This window comes from Drosophila novamexicana, unplaced genomic scaffold (genome assembly GCF_003285875.2).
Source record: "Drosophila novamexicana strain 15010-1031.04,08,12 unplaced genomic scaffold, DnovRS2.1 tig00000770-arrow-pilon, whole genome shotgun sequence".
NCBI lineage: Eukaryota > Metazoa > Arthropoda > Insecta > Diptera > Drosophilidae > Drosophila > Drosophila novamexicana.
Window position 1 is genome coordinate 1,636,128 of NW_020824821.1, and position 23,864 is coordinate 1,659,991.

General features: G+C 39.9%; 2 protein-coding genes across 4 annotated transcripts in view; one reads left to right on the forward strand and one right to left on the reverse strand.

Annotated features, from left to right (window-relative positions):
• The first annotated feature begins 110 nt into the window (after positions 1-110).
• Positions 111-4,970, forward strand: LOC115763784 (transcription termination factor 2). The gene is made up of 5 exons (XM_030706504.1): positions 111-309; positions 380-1,572; positions 1,817-2,138; positions 2,278-3,134; positions 3,203-4,970. Exons 1-5 carry the CDS (start codon positions 243-245, stop codon positions 3,947-3,949), a joined length of 3,186 nt encoding a protein of 1,061 aa, XP_030562364.1. The 5' UTR covers positions 111-242; the 3' UTR covers positions 3,950-4,970.
• A 70-nt stretch (positions 4,971-5,040) lies between these two features.
• The window catches only part of LOC115763898 (protein doublesex), a 42,648-nt gene continuing 23,824 nt past the window's right edge, over positions 5,041-23,864 (reverse strand). Inside the window, exons 2-4 of one of the 3 annotated variants that reach the window (XM_030706677.1) lie at positions 17,098-17,235; positions 11,047-11,611; positions 5,041-5,494 (exon numbers count right to left, since the gene is read on the reverse strand). In XM_030706677.1, the coding sequence (XP_030562537.1) occupies positions 11,103-11,611; positions 17,098-17,235 (647 nt within the window). In that variant the 3' untranslated portion in view covers positions 5,041-5,494; positions 11,047-11,102. Of the gene's footprint in view, positions 5,495-11,046; positions 11,612-15,582; positions 16,608-16,855; positions 16,987-17,097; positions 17,236-23,864 lie in introns of those variants that run through there. The other 2 variants (XM_030706678.1, XM_030706679.1) reach the window with 2 other exon arrangements.

The window sequence follows — 23,864 nt, forward strand, 5'->3', positions numbered from 1 at the left end:
CAACTCTGACACAAAAGTAGGCTGTTTATTTACAAGACTGTATGTTATTATTATCGCTTATTGTTTTCTGGCAGCACTGTTACAACAACAATACAGTACGTTTGGTTGCATGCCTACTGTGTGACCAGATCGCTAAAACCCAAAGAGCGGCAACATTTACAGCTACATTGTTGAAATTAACTGGCGCCCAAATTGTTGTGTGCTGCTTGAATTTTGTTGAAAGGGTTAAGAAAATTGCATAAATGTCGAGTGAAAGCGACGAGTTCTACGGCGACGAAGAGGGGGAAGTCGTCAGCAATACAACATCGGGTGAGTAAACTAATAAATACTGGTAATTATAATCAAAATCAACATGGAAATAAATTGTACAATACACAAGGACGCTCCTCCAGTCGTGGCAGCGCCAGCACTGGCCGTGCCTCTGGCGCCAGCCGTCGCAGCGTCGTCAGCAATCTAACTGTCGAGGAGTCGAATACGGATTCCGATGGTTCAAGCGTGCGTCAACCAGTTAAAAATGGCCAGCGAGCCCGCGGCCGCCGCGATGCCGTGATTTATTCAGAGAGCGATGAGGAGGACGAGCTGGATCAGCGCGCCCTGTCGCCGCGCACGCGCATGAGCATCACGGGTGTGCGGCCGGACGATATGAGCGACGGCTCCAGTGAGATTGACTACAGCGACGAAGAGGAGCGGCAGCCGCAGTCTCGGCAGGAGCAGTCAAGCCTCAGCAACAGCGATCAAGCGGATGAGACATATGACGAGGATGTGGAGCGCGAGCAGGCTGCTGCGGAGCGTTATCGCCGAGCCACCATCGATGGCCTGCACTCGCCACGTTACAGCACACAATTTGCGACCAGCATTGAGGACACTTTGCACTCGACGCTCTTTCCCAATGAGCAGCAACAGCTGCAGCTGCCGAAGTCGCCGAATAACGATTCATCTGGCAGCGATGTGCTCATCTTGAGCAACAAGGAGACGCCCATTGAGATCAGCAGCAGCACCGACAACGATGACAGTTACAATAGGGAAAATGCTTCGGGCGCTTCGGCATATGGCCGCAAATCGCGCGGCTTTTCGCCACGCAGCAGCTCCGAGGCACCCAGGGTCCGATCCGGCAATAAATTAATACAGCCGACCATTAATGCGGCCATTAAGAAGCAATCGCCACGGCGCTCTAACGTGAAGGGCCAGCAGGTTTCGCCTGAATTCTACGAAAAGGAGTCGCGCAAAGTAACCGAAATGCACGTCCAGTTGAATGAGGCGGAGAAGCTGTACGAGAAGGTGGCCCACAAGCTGCCCGACAAGGGCATACAGATCAAGAAGCGCATCGATGCACTGCGTCAGGACATAGAAATTAAGCAAAAATATCTGTCCGGTCTCATTGTGCAGCAGGAGAAGCCACAAATTAAGGTCTCCAAGCCGCGTGCCTCCAATTCACGTAAATCCACAAATCCCGAGGCGCCCGACTGGGACCAGCTGTCCGCAGCGGTCAATCAAATACAGCCCACACACACAGGCGCCAAAGGCTTGGCGGCGTTCAACGCCATGAAAGCGCTCACAATTGATTCCCTCAAGGTGCGTACCGACTGCTTCATTCTGCAGCTAAGCCTCACAAGCTGCTTGCATGATGAGCTCTTCTAGAATGGATATCTGAGCTGCGTGCTGCCTCTGTTGGCGCCCAGGCACGAGTTACTGTGCGGGCGTGTTTCACGAGCACGCGCTGATTAAAAACCACACACACACGTCTGAACCAGCGTCCCTCTGGCCTTGCTCAGTTGCCTTTTCGAATGTGTCTCTCATATGCTCTTGTACTTTGTAGGATTTGCATGGCTCGTTAAAGGGCTGTCCGGCGGAGTATGTGATGGCAGATGAACCCAATGGGTTGAAGGTGCAGCTTATGGACCATCAGAGGCATGCGCTGGCCTGGATGTCCTGGCGCGAACAGCAGCGTCCACGCGGTGGCATCTTGGCCGATGACATGGGCCTGGGCAAAACGCTGACTATGATTGCCCTGGTGCTGGCTGGTAAAAATGGGCAGGAGAGCGGCGCTGGCGCTGAATCTGCAAGCAGCGACGATGAGGACGATCCGGGCAAAAAGCGCAAAAGCGTTGGCGGTTGGACTTCCAAGGGACGAAAGGATAGTAAGTATCCCATAGCCAAGCGGACATCTTCGAATCCTCTTAGTCTTAGCCATGTCGATGTCTGCAAGGGTATTTAATCTTCGGCAAGCTGAATAGCACCTTTGCTTCTTGGTTTTCAACTGATTTTTGTGTTCTGCAGCTTACAAAGGTGGCACCCTGGTGGTTTGCCCCGCCAGTTTGCTGCGCCAGTGGGAGGGTGAAGTCGCCTCCAAGTTGTCGCGCCATCGTCTGACGGTCTGCGTGCATCACGGTAACCAACGCGAGACCAAGGGCAAGAATCTACGTACCTATGACATGGTGGTGACCACCTACAACATTGTCTCTAGGGAGCACAAGATGAATGGAGCATTGCATGGCGTAAAGTGGCGCCGTATCATATTGGATGAGGCGCATGTGGTGCGCAACCACAAGGCGCAGTCATCGATGGCTGTTAGCGAGCTGCGCGGTAAATATCGCTGGGCCCTGACGGGCACTCCAATTCAGAATAAGGAGCTGGACGTTTATGCGCTGCTTAAGTTTCTGCGCTGCTCGCCCTTTGATGATTTGGCCACGTGGAAGAAGTGGATCGATAACAAGAGTGCCGGTGGACAGGATCGGCTTAATTTGCTGATGAAGTCCCTAATGCTGCGGCGGACCAAGGCCCAGCTGCAGCTGGATGGCAAACTGAACAGTTTGCCCAAAAAGGAGATACGCTTGATTGAAATGAATCTCGATACGGACGAAATGAATGTGTACCAGAAGGTGATGGCCTTCTCGCAAACCCTGTTCGCACAGTTTCTGTTCCAGCGTGCCGAAAAGGATTCGGATGCCAATTTCATCAACGATGCTCGCAAGCCCACCTATAATCAGATCAAAGATCCCAATGGTGCTTACTATAAAATGCACGAGAAATTCTCGCGCATGGCCGGGCACAGCAAGGAGGTGAAATCCCATGAGATACTGGTGCTGCTGCTGCGTCTCCGACAAATTTGCTGTCATCCCGGACTCATAGATTCGGTATACATTAAAGCTATACATATATACGCCTCTTTGAAACAACCTAATTCCTTGATTATTTTTTGTAGATGTTGGAGGAGGAGGGCGCTGGCAATTTGGGACATGATGACAGCGATAGCTATTCACCCGAAATCGATTTGCTGGCTCAGCTAAATAAGATGACTATTAATGATAGCTCCGGTTCCAGCAGCTCGCGCCGTTCCAGCAACGGCAGACACAGCAGCGATGAGGTGCGTCTGGCCAAGGCCTCCCAGAATGTGCTCAAGCGTAGCAATCCGGTGTTTAATCTCAAGCGTCCGTCCAGCAAAATGCTAAAAGTGCTAGAGATACTTAAGACCAACGTGCTGAAGTCCAAGGACAAAGCTATCGTAGTGTCCCAGTGGACATCGGTGCTGGATATTTTGCGTGATCTCTTGGAAAAGGAGAGGCTGCAGACCTTGTCGCTAAACGGCGCCATACCTGTAAAGAATCGCCAGGACATTGTTAATGATTTCAACGATGAACGCAATCCCAAGCGCATTCTGTTGCTCTCCTTAACAGCTGGCGGCGTTGGCCTCAATCTAATTGGTGCCAATCATTTAATACTGCTCGATCTGCACTGGAATCCACAGTTGGAGGCACAGGCGCAGGATCGCATATATCGTGTGGGCCAAAAAAAGGATGTCATCATATATAAGATTGTATGCCTGGACACCGTGGAGCAGCGCATCAAGGCGCTGCAGGATCGCAAGCTGGAGCTGGCCGACGGTGTGCTGACCGGCAAGGTCAGCACCAAGCTGTCCATCGACGATCTCAAGGGTCTCTTTGGCATGTAGGCGCCAAATATTGGATAATCTCTAGGCTGCAGTGCTGAGCATTGGGCAAACAGAAAGGCCATTTAAGATTTTTATTTACAGCAGAACAAACTTCTTTATTCAATTGAAAACTTTATTTTGAAGCATTTGATTTATTTTTTTTTTTTTTGTTTTGCATTAAGGCCTAAGCTACGATCAAATCTGAAGTGTTTAAAATTTTAATGTTTTATGTTTAATATGTTTAATTGTTTAATTGATTTACTTGTTAGGTGTAAGGAAACTGTTTTATTGTTTAAGCAGATGCAAACAAATAATGGAAATTCAACTACAATTTGAATAGCATAATGTTTTTGGTTCTTGTCAATCCTAAGTAACACACATGCACACACATTTTCTACACGCACACACACATACACACACACACACACAATAAAATACATACAAGTTTTATAAAAACTTAATTTAAAACTACAAATTACTTAAAGTAGAAGCCAGTTTTGCCTGCCCAACTGCAGTGAATTAAAAAAAAATAATAATATAATATAATAAAAAACTGCCTGCTTTTTTTGCACATGACAGCGCACAGCCCAAGGAATTGTAACGTTTTGCAGGGGGGAGGAAAAGAAGAGAAATACAAAATTTGTTTAATTTAAATTTGGTTTGCTGCAAGCTTTCATAATCTCAAATATTAAGTATTATACGCATACACATATTGTTAAAACAGTTTACTAATTATCCAAATGCTGTACAGGTTTATCAAATGGGGTTTTTCTTTTAAATGTTGCTCTATGCGGTGCCAGCTTAGGACTAGATATCTGTGTGTATTTTCCTGCGCTTCCTTAATATTATTAAGAAAAGTATTGTATGCATGCATAGTACAGTAAAAGCTCTGCTAACGGACAGCTGTCATTTATTTACTCTAAAAAATTATATGCGAAAATTTGAATTAAAGATTGAATGGCTAAGTGAAAACTTGGAAACATTTGTCAACATTTTAATATATTCAACAAAAATGGGAATTTCCTAAGTGTCCATTTAAATTTATTTTTAGCATTAAAATATCATTTCATTAATGATAAATATATTCAAAAAATTGTATTTTTAATAAAAAGAAATGCTTTTTAAACAGCGGGTTTTTATAATTTATTTTTTTACCACTTTTCTTAACGTACCTCGGCTGTTCGCATTAGAGGTTTTCACTGTATATATATACTGTATGTATATATATATATATATGCTACATTTATTTTTATTAATTTATCAGCACAGTTTTTTCATTGATTACCTTTGTTGTAGACTTAAGTTGAGATCAATTTGAATATTCATTAGGCGCAACACCTGGCTTTCCAGGGTATTACGGACTTTTCTAGTATATGTATGCATATGTCATAGTTCGAAGAGAAAACAATGTGTGTGTAGGATTAGCATATTATTATTGTTGTTGTTGTTGATGTTAGTATTTTTATTATTACTTAGTATTATTAATAAACTATGCCGCCGGGGGGAACTGTTGTCGAGCTTGAATTTGTTGGACCAGCTCCAGGACAGCCAGATTTTTAATTATCGCTAAAAGCGAGAGTGGAAGAGAAATATGCGAAAAGTATTAGTTAAATCATAAATTAAAACACATCCAAGTTTCCTTAAGCACTAGGCCTGCTTACCAATTAGCCTAAAACTCAATATCATATTGGTAATCTGGAGACTTGAGCATAAAAACAGTTTTAATGCCATATATAATCCCATAATCCCAGCGTGCCCATATGGGTGCAATGTCTTTGGCCGTAAAAGGCATTAAAATCATTGTAATGCCAGCGCAATCCTGGGCCTGCAGCCTGCAGCCTTACCTGGCCGGGCAGGATGAGCTGCTCGCTGGGCGCGCTCGTAAAACCAAATTTTATAGCATAGAACGACGGACGACGAGAACACGTTGTCCAGCCAGAAAGTTGACTTGGAATCGGACTTCTGATTCCGGGCGCAGCTGCATTTGTCTCACTTCCCCTTCTTTTTCTTCTTCTACCAGACTTTATAATGCCAAATGTGATTTTTATGGGGCACTTTAAGATAATGCAGCAGCAACTCTCAACATTGGCTGATTCTCAATTGTCACAGCCGAACTAATTGCAAACGGCCCGAATGAACATTGAAAAGCACTTTGATACATGTATCGAATGCATATACAAAAGGATAAGTACATAAATTGCCAACTGCTGTCCACAACAATCTGTAGGATATATATTCCTTCCTCAAAGTAGCAACTTCAATTGATTGTTCATTTCTCGCATTTATACACTTTTTCCTGTGGAGCATGCTCAATTTGTAAGTAAGTATGCTGCCATGTTTTACAAAAATACTGTCTGCCTGCTTCTCGGTGCTTCAAACCCTAAAATTCGTGCTCACTAGCTGATAGCATATAAAATTCTATTGAGTAATAAGAGCTCGATTGTTCACATTGCTCTATACCCTAACCTAACTTGGGAATGTTCAAGTTTCCTATACTTATAATAATGACGGTCTGAAGAAAAGCTTCGATTTGTTTATATTGTAACTCTATTAGTTAAGAATTAACAATTGTTTAATCCTTTAGTATATCTACCTAGCATTCTCTATATATATAGCATTTTGTTTTATATCCTTAATTCTTTTGATTTGTGAACATATTTCTAATCCATATATATCGATATAACTGTCTTTGAAGGATCTGAAGAAAAGCTGTGTATGCATCAAACTATAAATTGATTAAACTATTTATATATTTACGTAAAAAATGAACGGATTGGATGTATAGAGTATGCCTGGTTTGTTGTTTAATTATGGTGTTTTCTCGACTCTCGTTTTGTTTATTTGCTCGACCCAACTTTTTATGATGGGCCACAAAAATTTCCACTGAAAAATGAGTAGCCGAAAGAGTGCTTAGGGCTCGATTCGTTGGTTCTGGCTCCGGCTGCGGCTCTGGCCCTGCTCATCGTATACATATTGTTTATTTTTTAATAATGCGTGTCCACTAAACAAAAAAAAAAACGGCGTAACGCGGCACCATAAAAACCGGAGAGCGCACACGCAAACCAAACGAGAGGCGAACAATAATAAACACAAGCCGAATTATCCTATAGAGGGAAACGGCAGTGGGTCGAAGGGAGGGGGGGGGGGGGGGTGCTCGAAATTTGAGCAGCGTAAGCTGAAACTGAAACTCCGAAACTCGCTCGCAAAACTATAATATTTTTTCTTTTTTTACTTGTTATTCTTATTTTTTTATTTTTATTTTTATTTTTATGGCTAGCATTGCATTTATTATGATTCGCCTCGACCTCGAGGACTGAGGAGCAGGGCATTAAAAAAAACGTAGGGATTTTCTGTTTGTATTTTGTTTTTTTTTTTAATGACGACTCAACGGAAATTAGAAATCAGCGGAAATTGCGCGACATCAAAACAGCACAAAATACATATAATGTATGTTGTTTATTGTTTAAGAAATATGTTTCAACGTTTATGCGATGTGAATTTGAATTTCTTATGCATGAAATGATCTGTTGAGTGCTTAAATAAGCACTTTACAAAGTTGCGAGAGGAGAACTTTAAGTGCCAGATCAGATCATACTGTCAGATCGAAAGAATAGCTTTTAGAATATAGCTAGAGAATTCCATAGACCCAAAGCTGACATCTATCAGATAAAGTTTAGCTAAATGATGTGCTGTGTGTATTTTATTTTGAATCAAACCAGTTTTGAATAAATATGGTTCAGTTCTGGCTCGACTCAGATATTGGAAAAATGGTTCGGTTTAAGATTCGGCTCATGTGAACGAGTATATTTGAATCCGCATACGAACTGGTTCCGTTCCAAATAGCTTACCAGCCTTTGTATAATATTTTATTTTGAATCAAGCCATCTTGGAATAAATATGGTTCTTGTTCTGATTCGACTCAGATATTGGAAAACTGGTAAATTGTAAATTTGAATCCGGATAGTTCGTATACGTTCCAAGCAGGGTTTCAGACTTGGCTAGGAGCATAATAGTGATCGGTTCCTAATAATTAACTGCCTCTTCATATCTACATATAAACGTTCTATGAAGTCGCATATATCAACTTCTATGGGTTTGCAAGGGTATAGGCACAATCAAGCGAAGACTATTAAGTGAGTGGCCAGCCAAAGTGCTTAAGATTTGAATGCCACATTTTGGGCGCATGCCAAGATTAACTCATATATAAATCTTCTAGCTATATGCCCGATGGGGCGACATCCGTTAATAAATTTTCAAGCGAAATTTTCACAACAATTTAACAAGAAAATTGGCTTGGAAAACGCGCTGACACACGTCGCACTCAAGTACCTCAATTGTTTGGCGCAGGAAAAACGCCAAAACGAAATTGAACAAAAAGCATTGCACCTTTTATATGACGGCCAGAAGGTGTGCGAAGCGGTAACAAAATATCGTTAAATGGAAACTTATGCATTTATTGCCATTTTGGGCCAGTGGCAGGTGGAGCAGCAGTCAAAGGAATTGAAGTGCCATTCGCGCAGAATGAAACAAATGAAATGCAGCCAGGAGCAGGTCCTGTTGCCTCGTAAAAGTTTCGCATTGTTTGGCTCTTTTTATGGCCGCTGCATTTTCAGTTGAATAATTGTTGTTGATTTCTGATAAGTTTGATTTGTCCGGCGCTCAGAAAAGCTGACGAGTTAACCTAACTCTGGAATAGTTCTCTGCGATTCTCAGCCAGTGCTGCCCATTTTTGAGAAGCAGGAAAGCTAAGTTCTAGAGCTGTGCCGAACGAAACAAGAATCGAATCTTAAAACATTATAATTCAAAAATAATATGAATTAAATAAAAATTGAAGTTAAATAAATACTGCGCGTCTTTTTCAAATTTTAACAGCAAACAAGCATTTAAAAAGGCCTGTTTTAGCGGAAATCGAGCGAAATGGGCAGCACTGGCAGTCAGTTCAAAAAATATTATAAATATACTAAAAAATTAAAAAAAAAAAATAATTACAAGCATTAAAAGGGCCAGTTTTGGCGGTAATTCAGCATTGGCAATCAATTCAAAAAAAAAAAAAATGTAAGTAAAAGATTTAAGATAAATAAACGCTGCGCTTTGTTTTGAAATTTTAACCGCAAACAAGCATTAAAAATACCAGTTTTAGCGGTAATCGAGCGAAATGGGCAGCATTGACAATCCTGCCCCCATGCTCCAGCTCCCTTCCGCTGCCTTTTGACTTTGTAGTCGCAGTGCGCAATTTAATTGCTGCCAAAAGTGAGTCGCACAGCTCTTTGCCTAGGCTTACAGAAATACTTGGACATGCTATATTCTATATATATAAAAATACAAATAAAAAACAGACCCCAACTATAAGTTAAGAAAAAAAGAAGGAATATTTTCACGCAGAAGATCTCGTGCGTTGCCAGTTTTATGATGCACTCGTAAAAACTGACGACGCGCCTTTGATGCGAAATGCCACAGGAGATGGGATGAGGCGAGGTGAGGCGAGTTGAGTTGAGGTTTTAATGTGCCGAAAGGGCGCACAAACAATCGAAGGATAGCACGGAACAAACTGAACAATTCTAGACAAGATTTAGATGCTGCGTTTGTTGCAAAATGCGTATATATATATTTTATTACCTTTCGACCAGACAGACATTGAAATATGCATTCTGAAGTATCGTAAAATGTACGCGCGTGTGTGTGTGTGCGAAAAGTTTTGATGTGGCATTGTGAAAAGGGGCAAAACATTATGATATTTGTGGCTGCAAAACATAAATGCCAATGCGAGTGGCAAGTGGCAAGTGGCAAGTAGAAATAAGAGACGAACCTGCGTTGCCATTTCTTGAAAAGATGCCCCGCCTGACGCCACTTGAGTTTTTAATTAAAGTGAAGCATCTGAAACAAAAGGCAACAAAATGTTGAAGCTTAACTAAAATGCCAGCCAGCCAGCATGGAAATTTAACACTTGCCCCTAAATTAACGAACGACAACAGCAACAACAATTGGCCAAGGCGAATGCTTCAATTGTCAGCACAAAAGCTAGCAACGTGCCACACGGTGGCTGCTTGAAGGGGGGGATGCAGCAAAGAGGAATTGTGTTTTGCAGCAGCTTTTGTTACCACGTTGCAGCCATCAGGCGAAATGATGAAAAAGCCATTGCATACTTTCGTGCGCAGCCCGGAAATGCAAGCAGCAGCCGCCGGAAATGGAAATGAAAACTGCAAGTGGCAAGTGGCAAGTGGCAAGCGGCAAGCGGCAAGCTGCAAGTGGCAAGTGGCAAGTGGCATCCATTGCCGCAGCAGGCAACCAACTTAAATTGTAAACATAAAACTATGCTTGCGAAATTGATTTGATTAAAGGCAACGCGTTTGGTCCTGCATGCCAAATAAGTTCAAGACGCACCAAAAATAAACACAATAAGTCGCACCCGAAATACACTTTAAATTACAAAAAATAAACAATAGACTCGCACCCGAAACACCCTTTGGCTTACAAAAAAATAAACAATAGACTCGCACCCGAAATACCCTTTAGCTAAACCAAAATGAAACAAGAGAGTCGCACCTGAAATACCCTTTAGCTTACAAAAATAAACAATAGAGTCGCACCCGAAATACACTTTAACTTACAAAAAATAAACAATAAAGTCTCGCACCCGAAATACCCTTAAGCTTACAAAACATAAACAATAGAGTCTCGCACCAGAAATACCCTTTAGCTAAACCAAAATGAAACAAGGGAGTCGCACCTGTCGCTTACAAAAATAAGCAATAGAGTCGCACCCGAAATACCCTTAGTTTACAAAAAATAAACAGTAGATTCGCACTCGAAATAACTTTAACTTACAAAAAATAAACAAGAGTCTCGCAGCTGCAATACCCCTTGGCTTACAAAAAAGACACCATAGCACCCGAAATACCCTTTAACTTATTAAGAGCATAGGGTATTCGAGTTCTAGACTCTAGCATGGTAGGAAAAAAAATTATATTGTTTCTTTATAAATTCTAGACCTGACCCTTGAGTATATAGTTCTTGAACTTGGATAACATCTAGCTCTTAGTCTTATTGGATGCTTTTAGCTCTTAGTCTTATTGCTCAGCCGGAAAACAATGGGCTTCCGGTTGATTGGTTTTACTTACACAAAGAGCACAGCTGCTGCCGCTGCTGCAGCAGCTGCAGCAACATGGCGATACTGCTACGTGGCGGCTGCAGCCGCTGCAACGGCCGCAGCGGACGTTGAGCTGACCAAATGCTGGCCGTGATGATGATGGTGATGGTGATGATAGGCGCCGTTGCTGCTGCTGTGCGCCGGCGGCGGTGTGGTGGGCGTTCCGGAGCGCGAACGCTGCTGCTGCTGATGGTGGCCGGGTGTCGTGATGGTCGCCACGGTGGTGACGAGTGTGGGTGAGGCAGCCGAGTGTGCGGTGCCATTGCTACTGGCGGGTCGCGACAGTTTCTGGTGAGGATTGGATGCGCCTAGCGCTGTCTCAGCTGCCGGACTGGGTGGCGTGCGACTAAGGGCCAGCGGCTCGGGCGTTGGCGGTCGGATTTGAGTCAGCGGCAGGTGCGTAAAGTGGGTGCCGTAGCGCTCGATGCTGGGGTAGGTCAGGTACATGGGCGCTCCGCTCGTGTGCAAGCCGATGGCCATGGGTGTGTAGTAGTTGTAATAGATTTGCGCTACAATTCGGTTTATTTCTACACGCGCTGTGAAACGAATAGAATGAATGTCAATAAATATATTCAAAATATATGGTCACCCTGGCGCCGCTAGATGGCGCGATAGCGAAATCAGCATTCGAATTAGATTTTTACTTGGATATGCTGTAACAGTTATTACTGGGCGATTTGGAAAAATTCATATAAATACGGCAAATAAACATATTCAATATATATGGTCACCCTAACGCCGCTAGATGGCGCGATTGCGCAGTCAGCCTTCGAAATAGATTTTTACTTGAATACTTTACTTAACTTACTGTCAAAATGATTACTGGGAGATTTTGAAAATGTTATGTAAATACGGCAAATAAATATGAGCTGTGCTCGCCCTCGCCGACTTTATTACTTATATCATTAAATTTGCTTGGTTTTCACACTTTTCAGCGCACAACTTATAAACTATTGAAGCCATAACATTAACTATGCCCGGGCACTAAAAGTCTATGTCCCGGCCCAAGATATGCGCCATTTTCTTTGGTGGCGCGCACACACATGGGTCGCCGCGGCATGCACTTTATGTGCAACCTTCGCGCACACAATGGACCCCGTTCCGTGGCAGTGTTAAGCCCCAACCCCCGTCGGAGGCAGAACCTTTGTTTACCGCACCCAACTGCCCGTACGCCCCTCATGCACCACACCCCTGGACTTATCTGTGTGGCAAAAACTTTTCAAAATTTTACTGCTTGCTGCAACATCAAAATGCCAAGTTTTTACGATTACGTTGCTGCTGCTGCTGCTGCAGCAATTTTACTTAATTTTAATGGGATTTTTTCTTCCGCCAACTGCAGAATGCATTAAACAGAGCCCAGGCACACGGGAGTATTACGCACGAGTGTGCCCCGAGTGAACCCCGTCTAAACACCATACGCACATAGAGGTACGTGTGCTTCTAACCTAACATTAACGTATTTGGCCAAGGTACAGTTAAGTTATGTCGGAGAACTAATGCTAGTCCGAAATAAAAAGTCGTAAAGCTTGAACAAACCTGTGCATTAAATTTGCTGGACTGGGATTAATTAAGTGGGTGCACATCTTGAACGGCAGGTCAAAGTTTTCTGTGAAAGCATCTGGCATTTTAACAAGCGCAGTATATAAGAGTCAAATATATCTATATATATATATATATTTTTTTTTATCTACTTCCCATATGCCCAAAGTTAACCGATTGTTTTTAAATTAATGGGTTACCCTGTACTATGTAAGTATCACGATTTAAGGGTGACCCCATAATTGAGTTAAAGCTGTTATTCATGTAATTAATTGCTTGGCGCAGCCAACATAATGTAAATTACTTATGTTGCCAGATTGCATATAAGCACGGCTGCCAATTAAATATTGGTTGTTAATTATACCAAATACCCATGTATTGTCACATGTGATGCATTTGTAAGCAATAAAAAATTAAACAATTGTAATCGTAAAATTTGAAAATATACGTTATTTAAATAACTTTTACACTTATTTGTTGCACATATGGCAGCCGTGTTTACAAGCCTCCAGTCGTAAATCAAATCCATGTGGCAACCCTGAAAAGCTAAACTTGCAAAAATCAAAGTGTGCTAATTTTAATAGTCTTGTGATAAATATTGAATCAATTTAAGGTAAGCTCAATAGATTTGTGGTATTTTGCTTGGCCCCCCTCCCTCCCCCGCAGGCTGCTTTTAATCAGCACGTTTGCAGGCCACAAAACCTTGGCAATAACTTTACGCTTGACTGGGTTAGCGGCTGACGCCAGATGACAACAAGAGCAGCAGCAGCAATCAGCTAAAGCTCGGTCAATTTAATGGAAGTAGCCATGTCCAGGCCACATTTATGACAAACTGGCTGCTTATTATTAAGCCAGGCAGCAAACCAGCCAAGGAGTTGCCAGCAGCCAGCACTAATATATCATGGCTCCTTTTCTATATGCACATGTATATGTATGTGTGTTAGTGAGATGTACACTCAGAGAAAAACGCTGTTAGAAATGATCAAAGAAATCGTATCGTTTCCTTCTTAAAAATGAACGGACATTTTATTCCGGAAATAGACTGCAAATCTAACCCGATAAGATCTTGAAATTGTTTTCAATCTGAAGCTAGAAATTTTTTAGCCTTTTTTTATATATGTGAGATGTACACTCAGAGAAAAAAGCTTTAACAAATGATCAAAGAACTCGGATCACTTTGTTCTTCAAAATTCAAGTACATTTTATTGCGGAAATAGGCTGCAAATCGAACTCAAAAAGATATTGAAATTATTTCAATCTAAAGCTAGAACTTATTAGCTAGCCCTTTATCGCTGAGTGTGTATATAGTTTTTGTGTATATATGATGTCTGGCACAAGTGGCAGCTAGTTGGGGCATGCATGTTACTTGTAGAGCCGTAAAATGTCAGTAGTTGGAGTACGAGGCGTATTGGCCGTGGCAGTTGACGCTGCACATTTTTTACGACCCGCCCACAATATGAAGTCGTAAAGTTAAAATTTTTCGCTTCCTGCTGCTGCTGCTCTCTTTTCTATAGTATTTAATAAGCATTGGCATAAAGAAGTCACTCTCTTGGCTCTCATTTTTCCATGTTTTCCCCGAATGCCAAGCAGCAGGAATTTGTAGTATTCCTCCCGAGGGCAGGGTTCAAAATGCATTCACATCATGATGAGCTGGGTCTCTAAAAAAAATGGCTAGTGCCGACTCTATTTTATGGGTTTACGTTGCAAAGACAGGACTTAAAATATGAACGAAACAGGGATGAGGAATGTGTCATAAAAACAGCCGTAAGCTGACTCATTTGCCTAAATGGGCGTGAAAGCTCATAAATAGTGGGGCCGGCAACGAGCTGTGAGCAATCGGTTGACTAGAGGTTAGTCATGAGTAAGTAGAGATCTCTATAGATGGAAGGAAACCGGAAACTAGAAAATTTCTTAGAAGCTTACTTAAATACTTAATCAGCTAGGACTGCTAATTTTAATTACAAAATTATGGAGAGTTATTATTTTATGTTGAAATTGTGTTTCCTGTGCCTGCGTGGCTTTGCATCGGACTAACAAACGTGCAGTCGCTGGTTCAAGCCCAGTCGATAACGGGCTATTTTCTTCTGGCAATGAATATATATATATATACTTTATGATCGCGGGACTGCCGTCTCCGTGACAAATCAAGGGTATCAAAAAAAATAAATTAACAACTTTTCGTTTGTAAATCGGTTTTTGCGCAGTTCCCAAATTTTATGTGCCCCCTGCTCCAACTGCTCCCCCCCGCCCGCGTTTGACAACCATTCGAGCATAAACACTTTTAAGCTTTATAGCGCCCACATTTACACGTCGCATTGCCTACCCAGAATAAGCCCCCACTCCACACAAACATTCGGCACCACTATATTCATGATATATATATTCCCTGCCCCCCAAACCCAGCCTGGACGTGTTTAGTGCCAGCAAACGATGCTGCGATATTATTGTAGCTACTACCTGGCAGCTTTCCCAAGCGGGAGTGGAAACCGAGAGTGGAAGCTCGATGGGGATTGGGTTAAACTGAAGCTGGAAGCCTTTCAGTGACGGTGTTGGCAATGTCGTAAATTTTTCGCATGCATTTTTCGGTTTAATGATGCATTTACGATGCCAGCAGCGGCGACAACAACAGCAGCTCCAGCTTCAGCTCCCAGCTCTCCCAGCTCCCAGCTCTCCAGCTTCCAGCTGCCCTGAAGTGAAATGCTGGAACGTGTAACGGTTCTGGTGAAATGGCAAACAACTTGAGAAAGCAATCGTTACAATTTTTAATGATATACAGGCAGCTGATACTCTGCCAAAGACAATTTCCCTTGCCCAGCTATTCAGCTGGATGGCATCTACATTATTTTCGTGCTTCCACATGGTTAATTTCTCTCCTAATGCTGCGCCTTTTCTTTTTTGTTTAAGGAAAATATTTTATTTTTTTTTACATTATAATTTTTTATAGTATTTTGTTGTTGTTGTAACTTGGCATATGATTTATGAACTGCTTAAACCAATAACAATAATTATACATAGTTAATAGGTATACCGTTAGATATTACATAAACATATAGACTGAATATCTGAAGTTTCTGCATTTTTACATGGTACAAATATTGAAACTATTTATTAGAATATTTTAAAATTTTGTTGCAACCTGCACTCAAAACTGTTCGAAAATTTCGGAACATTTTCATGTTAAATAAGGTGTTCTATTTAGAAAAAATTTGCCTTAAATATAAATTGTTCGAAAAATTGATAAATTTGCTAAAATTTCGAATAATTTGGAATTTTTGGCGATTTTTTTTTTTTAATTTAACATGCATTTATTTTAAGGGCGTACTTTTTAGATAGTATTCTAATTTTGAAAGTGTAAATCTGTATTTAAATTTGGGCAAGTGCGAGATTAGCTTTGTAATTTAAATCTAATATCAATCTAAAGTTAAGTTTAAACAAATAAAAGTAGCTTGAGTTTGGCGCGGTGCTAGGCTAGGTTGGACTTAATTAGAATTTAAATTTAATTTATTTAAAAATGTTTAAATTCCAATTTGATATAGTTAACAAGTTTTGTGCTCAGATCTTAAATATGGTGCATTAAATCGTATCAAATTTAATCAATTTTCTAGCTGCAAATTTGGGATGAGTTTTGGTATCTAGAGCATAAGCATGATTATCTTAGAAGTTCTCGCCAGCCTGCCTAGACAGCGCCCTTAGAAACTTAAGCCTAAGGAACTCAGCTTAACTAAAGCTAACTTAGGAGAACTTGACATTAAGATTTAACTAAAGCTAAACAACCGTTGGATAGACTTTTTCTAGCACGTTTTCGCTGGTCGAGTTGATCTGAGGATGTTTTAAACAGCTTTTAACAATCAGATTTGACAAGAGGTTTCGTTGCGTGTTGCTCTCTGCGTGTATGTTGATTGAAGAGTAGATCATCATCTTTAGAGGGTATGTTGATTGAAGAGTTTCGGAGAGAGTCGTACATCAATGCCAGGGTATGTTGATTGAAGAATGCTGTTTTGTTGCGTGTGTATTTGGTTTGTTGATTGAAGATATTTTCAAGTGGTAGTTGAAAGTTGCTCGCTTACAATAAATTCGAAATATATTTACAGAGGTTCCCTTTTTTTATTTTACTGCAACTCGCGCGCGTTTTTAAGCTTTAAGCTAAATATTAAATATGTTTTTTTTTTTAAGTTGACGTTGACGGGAAACAATAAATAGATAACTAGGCAAACTTTTTTTTTATTTATATATAAATATATATATAAGTTTTGTATTTAGTTTAATTAATAGAAAAATTATCATCCGCATTGCCGCGTTGTGTTGCGTAGCTCACCCCCGTCATAGATATTTAAATTGTTTTGACGGGAGTATTCATTGACAACATACTGGCCTAATGATTGATCAGATCGAAAGATATATGTATCATATATTGTATTATAACAGTGCACAACTTTCGATTGAGCTTACTTCTAAAACTATATAGGTTTTCATGTTGGCTTACCCTCTTCGATGCGACGTGAAGCCTCATCAATATCTGCGCCAGCATCTTTTAATATCACATACATGAGCGGCATCAGTTCCCAGGGATAACGAAACTTTTCCAACAGCTTTTGACAATAGTCTAGGAAAACATCCTGGCCTGTAAAGGGAGAAACAAAACACAGATAAATTAAGACTTTATGGATAATGCATAATGCGCTTATATCGTGCACGTTCTCATAACATTCAAGTATCCGGTCGTAATTAAATACAAAGTTCAGTCAACCCACGACTCCGATCATAAACCATTTAACTGAGACCCATTCAAGATATCAACATAAATAAATATAGCCAAACTGGAGCCGTATACGCAACGTCCATTGATGTTATTCATTTTCAGCTGTGCGAGCGTTTTTTATACTCATTCAAATCGTGCGACTGGCAACATGAAACCCCACTCAAATCGCCGGACGCAGCTATGTCAAGTGTAAACATGGCGGTCAAATCGTGGGCACAAATTGTAATCCAATACGACACAATAAACGGAGTAGTATTCCCATTGGGACTTATAGCTGAGATCAGCACAGACCAAAAGATCGGAAGCTCTTGTAGACTGTCTGAGAGTGCAACAAATGAAATGAATATAAACGAATAGGAAAGGCTATCTTCGCCACGCCGAAGATCTAATACCCTTGCAGACCCAACCTTTTTTTTCTAAGAAGCACAGGGAAAATAGTTAATGCCGCGTTTGGTCAAGATATCTTGATAAACAAATTTATTTTTCATACACCAACTTAATTTTCGACCGGTCGTTTCTATGGCAGCAATATGATATAGTAGTCCGATCCAGCTGCTTTTGACATATGTGCTGTGTGCAACAGAAAGAGGGACTTCTGCAAAGTTTCATAAAGACTTAAAACTAATAGACTAGTTCGCAAAATCACACAGACTGACTTGGTTGTATCGGCTCGTCTGTTGATACTGATCAAGAATATATACACTTTATGGGGTCGGAGATGTCTTCTTCTACGAGTTACACATTTCACGACAAAATTAGAATACCCTCTGCTAGGGTATCAAAATGAAACATTCAAGAAAGCAGACATCATTTTTGGGTCTTGAAAATTATTGTTATTTACGTAAATCTATTTTCTATATGCAACCAGCTGATTTATCCGCCAGTCGACACAGTTTTTATCTGATAAACGCAAATTCTTGGCATCTTTTTAAGATTTTGCTTAAGACAAGCCAGTATCCAAGAGTAGAAGACCCAATTTCCATTTGTTTGTTTCTGCTTATTTCTACTGACTCACTGACTGACTGACTGACTTATTGACTGACTGATTGGTGATCAACGCACAGCCCAAAGCGTAAGTGCTAGGGGGCTTAAATATTCACTGTTATTACTTACGTGCACGAAGGTGCATGTTAAGACGGGGCTTAAGGAAATTCTACCCGCAAGTGTGGAAAAATCGCGAATAAGGTTTGCACGTAACTTTTTTTTTACCTTCCAATCAGCTTAAAATAAAATAAATTAAATTAAATAAATTTGAGGGGTGTCTAATGTGGGTCAAAGATTTGATGGGTGACTTTTCGCGCTCAAATTCATTTGAGACGAGTTTCACATTTTTCGCTAAATCAAAGCTACCTCGAAGGTGCGATTCATCAAACTTATTTTGAAACTTATTTTGAAAGTTCTACATAAGAACTTAATGAATACGTGCTTCAGCGATTCGGGAAATGTCACCCGCAACATTGGTAAATTGGCGGAAAACAGTTGGATGAAAGTTTTTTATTGACCGTCCGATCGGTTTCAAACTTATTTTTAAAGATAATTGGGAGACGTGCCATGTGGAAGGCTAAGATATACCCGTTGGTATAATATATTTTAATATATGATTTTAGATACTTATATTCTCCTCAATTAGTTAATTATTCTAATTCATTACATCTGTTTTTCAGTTAATGCAAAAAGGAAGTGTGTCAAAGTTTCAAGGTGTGTTTTTATATTTTTTTTCTCATATTTTTTCTGTCATTTTATTTTTCTGGTTTTAATTGTGTTGCCTCTTTTATAATGAAATGTTTTATTTTTGCTTTTAAAGAAAGAAAAAGTAAGAAGGAAAAAGTGTTTAAGTTCATAATTTTATGTTTTTTGTCTAATTTTTTTTCTGTGAGCTATAAATAAATTTAAGTGTGTTTCCTGTTTTGTTGTAAAAACTTTTTAAGTTTTTTGACAAAAATAAGCTGGCGAAAATAAATATAAGATTTAATTCAATTTTATTCGAAAACTATAAAAATCAGATCTAAAATCGAAAATTGCTGCTGAAATTGAACTGAAAATTGAAATTGACCAGCCGTTTGTTCTTCCGAGAGCTAAGCCACGCTTTGTTGTTGAGATTTTTGAAGCAAAGTCTGACAATATCGGACTTAAGTCTGATTCTAGTATTAACATATAAATAATTTCTATATATAAAACTGTTTGCCCTGACTGACTGACTGACTGATCGGTGATCAGCGCACAGCCCAAACCGTAAGAGCTAAGAAGCTGAAGAGTTCACTGTAGTAACCTTATATGACGAAGGTGCACGTTAAGACGTGGCTTCGGGAAATTCCGTCCGCAAGTATGGAAAAATCGCGAAAAACTTTTGTATGAAACTTTTTTGTTTACCATCCGATCGGCCTCAAATTTTCAATTTCCAAATTGTTTGTTCAAATTCATTTCAGGGGTGTTTCACACTTCTCCAAAAATGTGATATACCTTGGTGGAAATGGGGGTCAAAGATCGATACGTTTCGCCCTCAAATTTGTTTTTAAGGATCTATATGGAAAATCATTTGAGACGTGTTTTACATTTTTCGCAGAATTAAAGCATCCTCGGTAAAAAGTACAATTTAAAGATTTTTTGGTGACGTTTTAATTTTTTTCCGATTTGCTTCAAAATTACTTTCAAAGCTCTACATAAAAACTTAATGAATACGTGTCTTAACGATTTGGGAAATTCCACCCGCAACAGTGGTAAATTGGAAGAAAATGTTTCTATGAAAGCAGTTTATTTACCGTCCGATCAGTTTTAAAATCATTTTCAAAGCTTTTTGAGAACATTTATTTTATACGCGCCACGGGCAAGGCCGGGCTATACCCGCTAGTATAAATATAAAATATATCGTTATTTTGTTGTAAAATATAAAATGAAAATCGACATTTAAAATTTGGTCATAAATGAATAGATTTTGAACCAAAAACTTTGCTTTTATATAACAGAAAACCAGTTTTCTGATTCGAATCCAACCTTAAGCCAAGGCGTTGCCAAAAATTCTTGGTTATGGTATTAGCATATAAAATATATACATATTTATTTCACATTATGTTTTCATATTGCGTTTATATGCGTATTACTTAGTTATGTATTATATACATATATATGTATACACATTTTATATAAATTTAATTGTTGTCCTAATTCGTCGTATATTTATTTAAATTTTCGAGTCTAATCTTCGTCTGTTGCTTCGTGTCTTAGTTGCGCTTCTTCTATGCTTGCTTTATGTGGTGCCATTTTTTTCTTTTTCACCTACACAGCAGCAGCAGCAGCAAGAACAACAACAACAACAATAACCGCGTGAACAAATGGCAGCTGCTGCGCTGCCGTCGTCGCCGTCGTCGTCGGTAGTTTCCGTAGTAGGCGGAGCTTCATAGTCATTGGCCCGTTTTATTATGTTTCTCTCTCTTCTCCTTTTCGCCTTTGCTGTGGCTGTCGCACTTGTTGTTGTTGTTCTTCTTGTTGTTGCTGTTGCTGTTGTTATGTTGTATGCAACTGCTGCTCTGAGTAGTTGGCGCTTCGTTCTTGCTGTTGTTGTTGTCGCTGTTCGTGTTGCTGTGGCGCACGTTTTGCATTGGTGAGCAGAGTGTCTGTGTGTGTGTGTGTGTGAAACGTGTTTTATGCTTTGCGTGTGCAGCGGTTGTTGTTGTGCCGTTGTTTAGTTTACATAATTTGTGTTGTATACACATGTACTTATGTATGCATATGTATTTTTATCTGTGTATGCGTTTATATAGATACACTGCTTGCACTTATTGCCTGCTGTTTTTGTTGTTGTATCTATTATAATTGTTGTTGTTTTTTTGGTTCTTTGCCATTTTTAATTAAGTAATTAAGCCATTAGTCGCTTTGTGTGTTTGGGTTTTTGTTATCTTTTTATAAGCCTTATTTGCATTTTATGCTTAAAAATTATTTTATTAACCGCATATAAATTTAATAAATTGATTTATTGTTGCCACAGCCTTACGAACAAAAACTATTTGATTGGCCAATTAGTTTTGCCATTTCTATATGGGATAAAAATGATTAATTTTATTGGATTAGCGCTGATTGAGTGGATATTTTGGGCGGCAGAACGCTGAATTTAAATATTTATTTAATTTTTTGTTTATAATTGATTCAATTAATTTTTGAATAGCGGCTTTCTATACTCTAATAAAATAATTGTGTATTTAATTTTGAGCTTTCAAAGCAATAGCAATAGCAAAATATAAACGGAACGTCTTTAAGCTTTGAATTATTGATCCTATTTATACCTATGGACTTGCGATACAATATGTAGGCACAAAGTGACATACTTCTCCAAGCCTGCCGACTCACAAGTATTTGCAACAAAATCATGTGAATATGTCAAGTTTTCTGAAGAGAGCTTAAAATTAGCTGTCAATTCTAATCAAAAATATTATTTCTGGAATCGAAGATATATCTCTTGTTACTCATTATTTATCTTCGTTAAACGGGGTTAATGCTTCTGAGATACAGATGTCTGCAAATTCCAGCAGTAATTTGAATTTATATAATATGGAGATAGTATATAAACTTCACTCAAACCTTGCAATGGACAACATTTCAATTGATTTATCAATATTCTGAGCATTTCTTAAAGTTCTATTTCATTCATGCAATAATTGTACATAAATGCGGGCTGAGAAGGCTTCCAAGTGCAGCCCGCAGATGCTTTGGCAACGCCCATATGATTGAATGGGTAGTGCAGTTAGGCCAACTGATGCAACATCAAGTTGCAGCTGCAACAGTGAGCGCCACACCCATTCATGGGCACACATTTACAGTTAGCCAGTAAACGATGCCATTAACGCGCATAAACGAGCTGCGAGCTCTGCGCACGACGAGCCCAGTTACATATATACATATATATATATATAGCTTTAAGTACATAGATATCATAAGAGTATATATACTACTATACTATATATATATATATATGCTATGTAGATGGGTGGTACTGCGGGTATTATTACTTTTATTACTGTGCCAAGCGCAGCTTACTCTCGACTCGCTGCACGTTGCTCTCGCTTTCTCTCTCTCTCTCTCTCTCTCTCTCTCTTCCTCTCTCTCTCTCTCTGTTATATCGCTCTCTCTCTCTCCCGCAAACGAATCCTTTTTTGGGTAGCCCAACACCGTATTTTTTTTGCTGCTCCTTCGTCCTCGTTTTTGTCGTCGTTTAAGTCGTTAGCAAAGTTTTTCATCGTCGTTTTTTTCGCCTTTTATGAGTTTGTATGCAACACGAAGTTGTTGCCGCTCGTGTTGCGGCTGCTGCAGCTGCTCCTGAAAAGCATCAATGGCCTGCCAGCAGAATCCTTTATATACAAGTGCCACTCTGTGTGTGTGTATGTGTGTGTGCGTGTGTGTGTGTGTGTGTGTGCATTGATGTTGTGCCAATTGCAGGCATTACATTGCCCAGCCTCTTTGTTTTTCTTCTTTGACAGGGGCTTCGCGATGCTCCACTGTGCGCAGGCTGACTTACTCTAATGTTCGGGCTATACCCAGAAGTTACACATATTACATAAAACTGGCACACAAGGCAATATAAAGCAAAACTAGAGAAAACCCAGGAACAAAATGGTATCCAGAATGTAAATGGAATTAGTATTGGCAAAGCTATGGATATTTAAATTCATTTAGGGACAACTGTACGGGGAATCCAATTGGGAACCTAATATGAAATAAGGGCAAATCTAGAGACTAAACCAGGACCAAAATGGTATCAATCATGTAAATTGAAGAAGTATTGACAAAGATGTGCATATTTAAAGTCTGTGAAGTCAAATATTGCGGGATTTTGTATCCTGATAGGAGAATATCCCTTTGAATCTTGGGACGAAATTTGACAACAAATTAAACAGACTCAGAATGTCTTATAATTTTACGATTTATGATGTACTTGGACAAATACAATCGATTAAAATAATACTATTAAAGGTATATATAAATATATTGTTTTTAACTATGATGAATAATCAATCCTCAGATCAAACCAGAACCAAAATGGTATCGCTACCGAAAATAGCTCTAGTTCTGGTAAACTTATGAATGCTTGAATTCTGGATTGAGACGAGTCGACTTCAACTCTGACAGCAAGTTGTTAAATTAACTTGAGTAATAAAAGAGACTGGAAAATATTTTGATAACATTCTTTTTGTCTCAACTGCAAATTTACGGAAACGCATGACTATGAGAAATAGGGCCGTAAACCGACGAACTGGCAATATCTGAGAATATCTGTAGATTTGGCGCAGCATCCGGCTAAGAGCAAAACCAGCACCCGGCAAAGTCGTAAAACGTAACAACAATAAAAAATAATAAATCGAAATATCCACAAAATGGCAACTGAAAATGTGCAGCATGCAAAAAAGGAGACGAATTGATGCAAGCCAGCAACCAGCCAGAGCAATGTGGCAAATACAGAAGATATTTTGGACCTGGACTAGACGTGGGGCACATGCAATGCA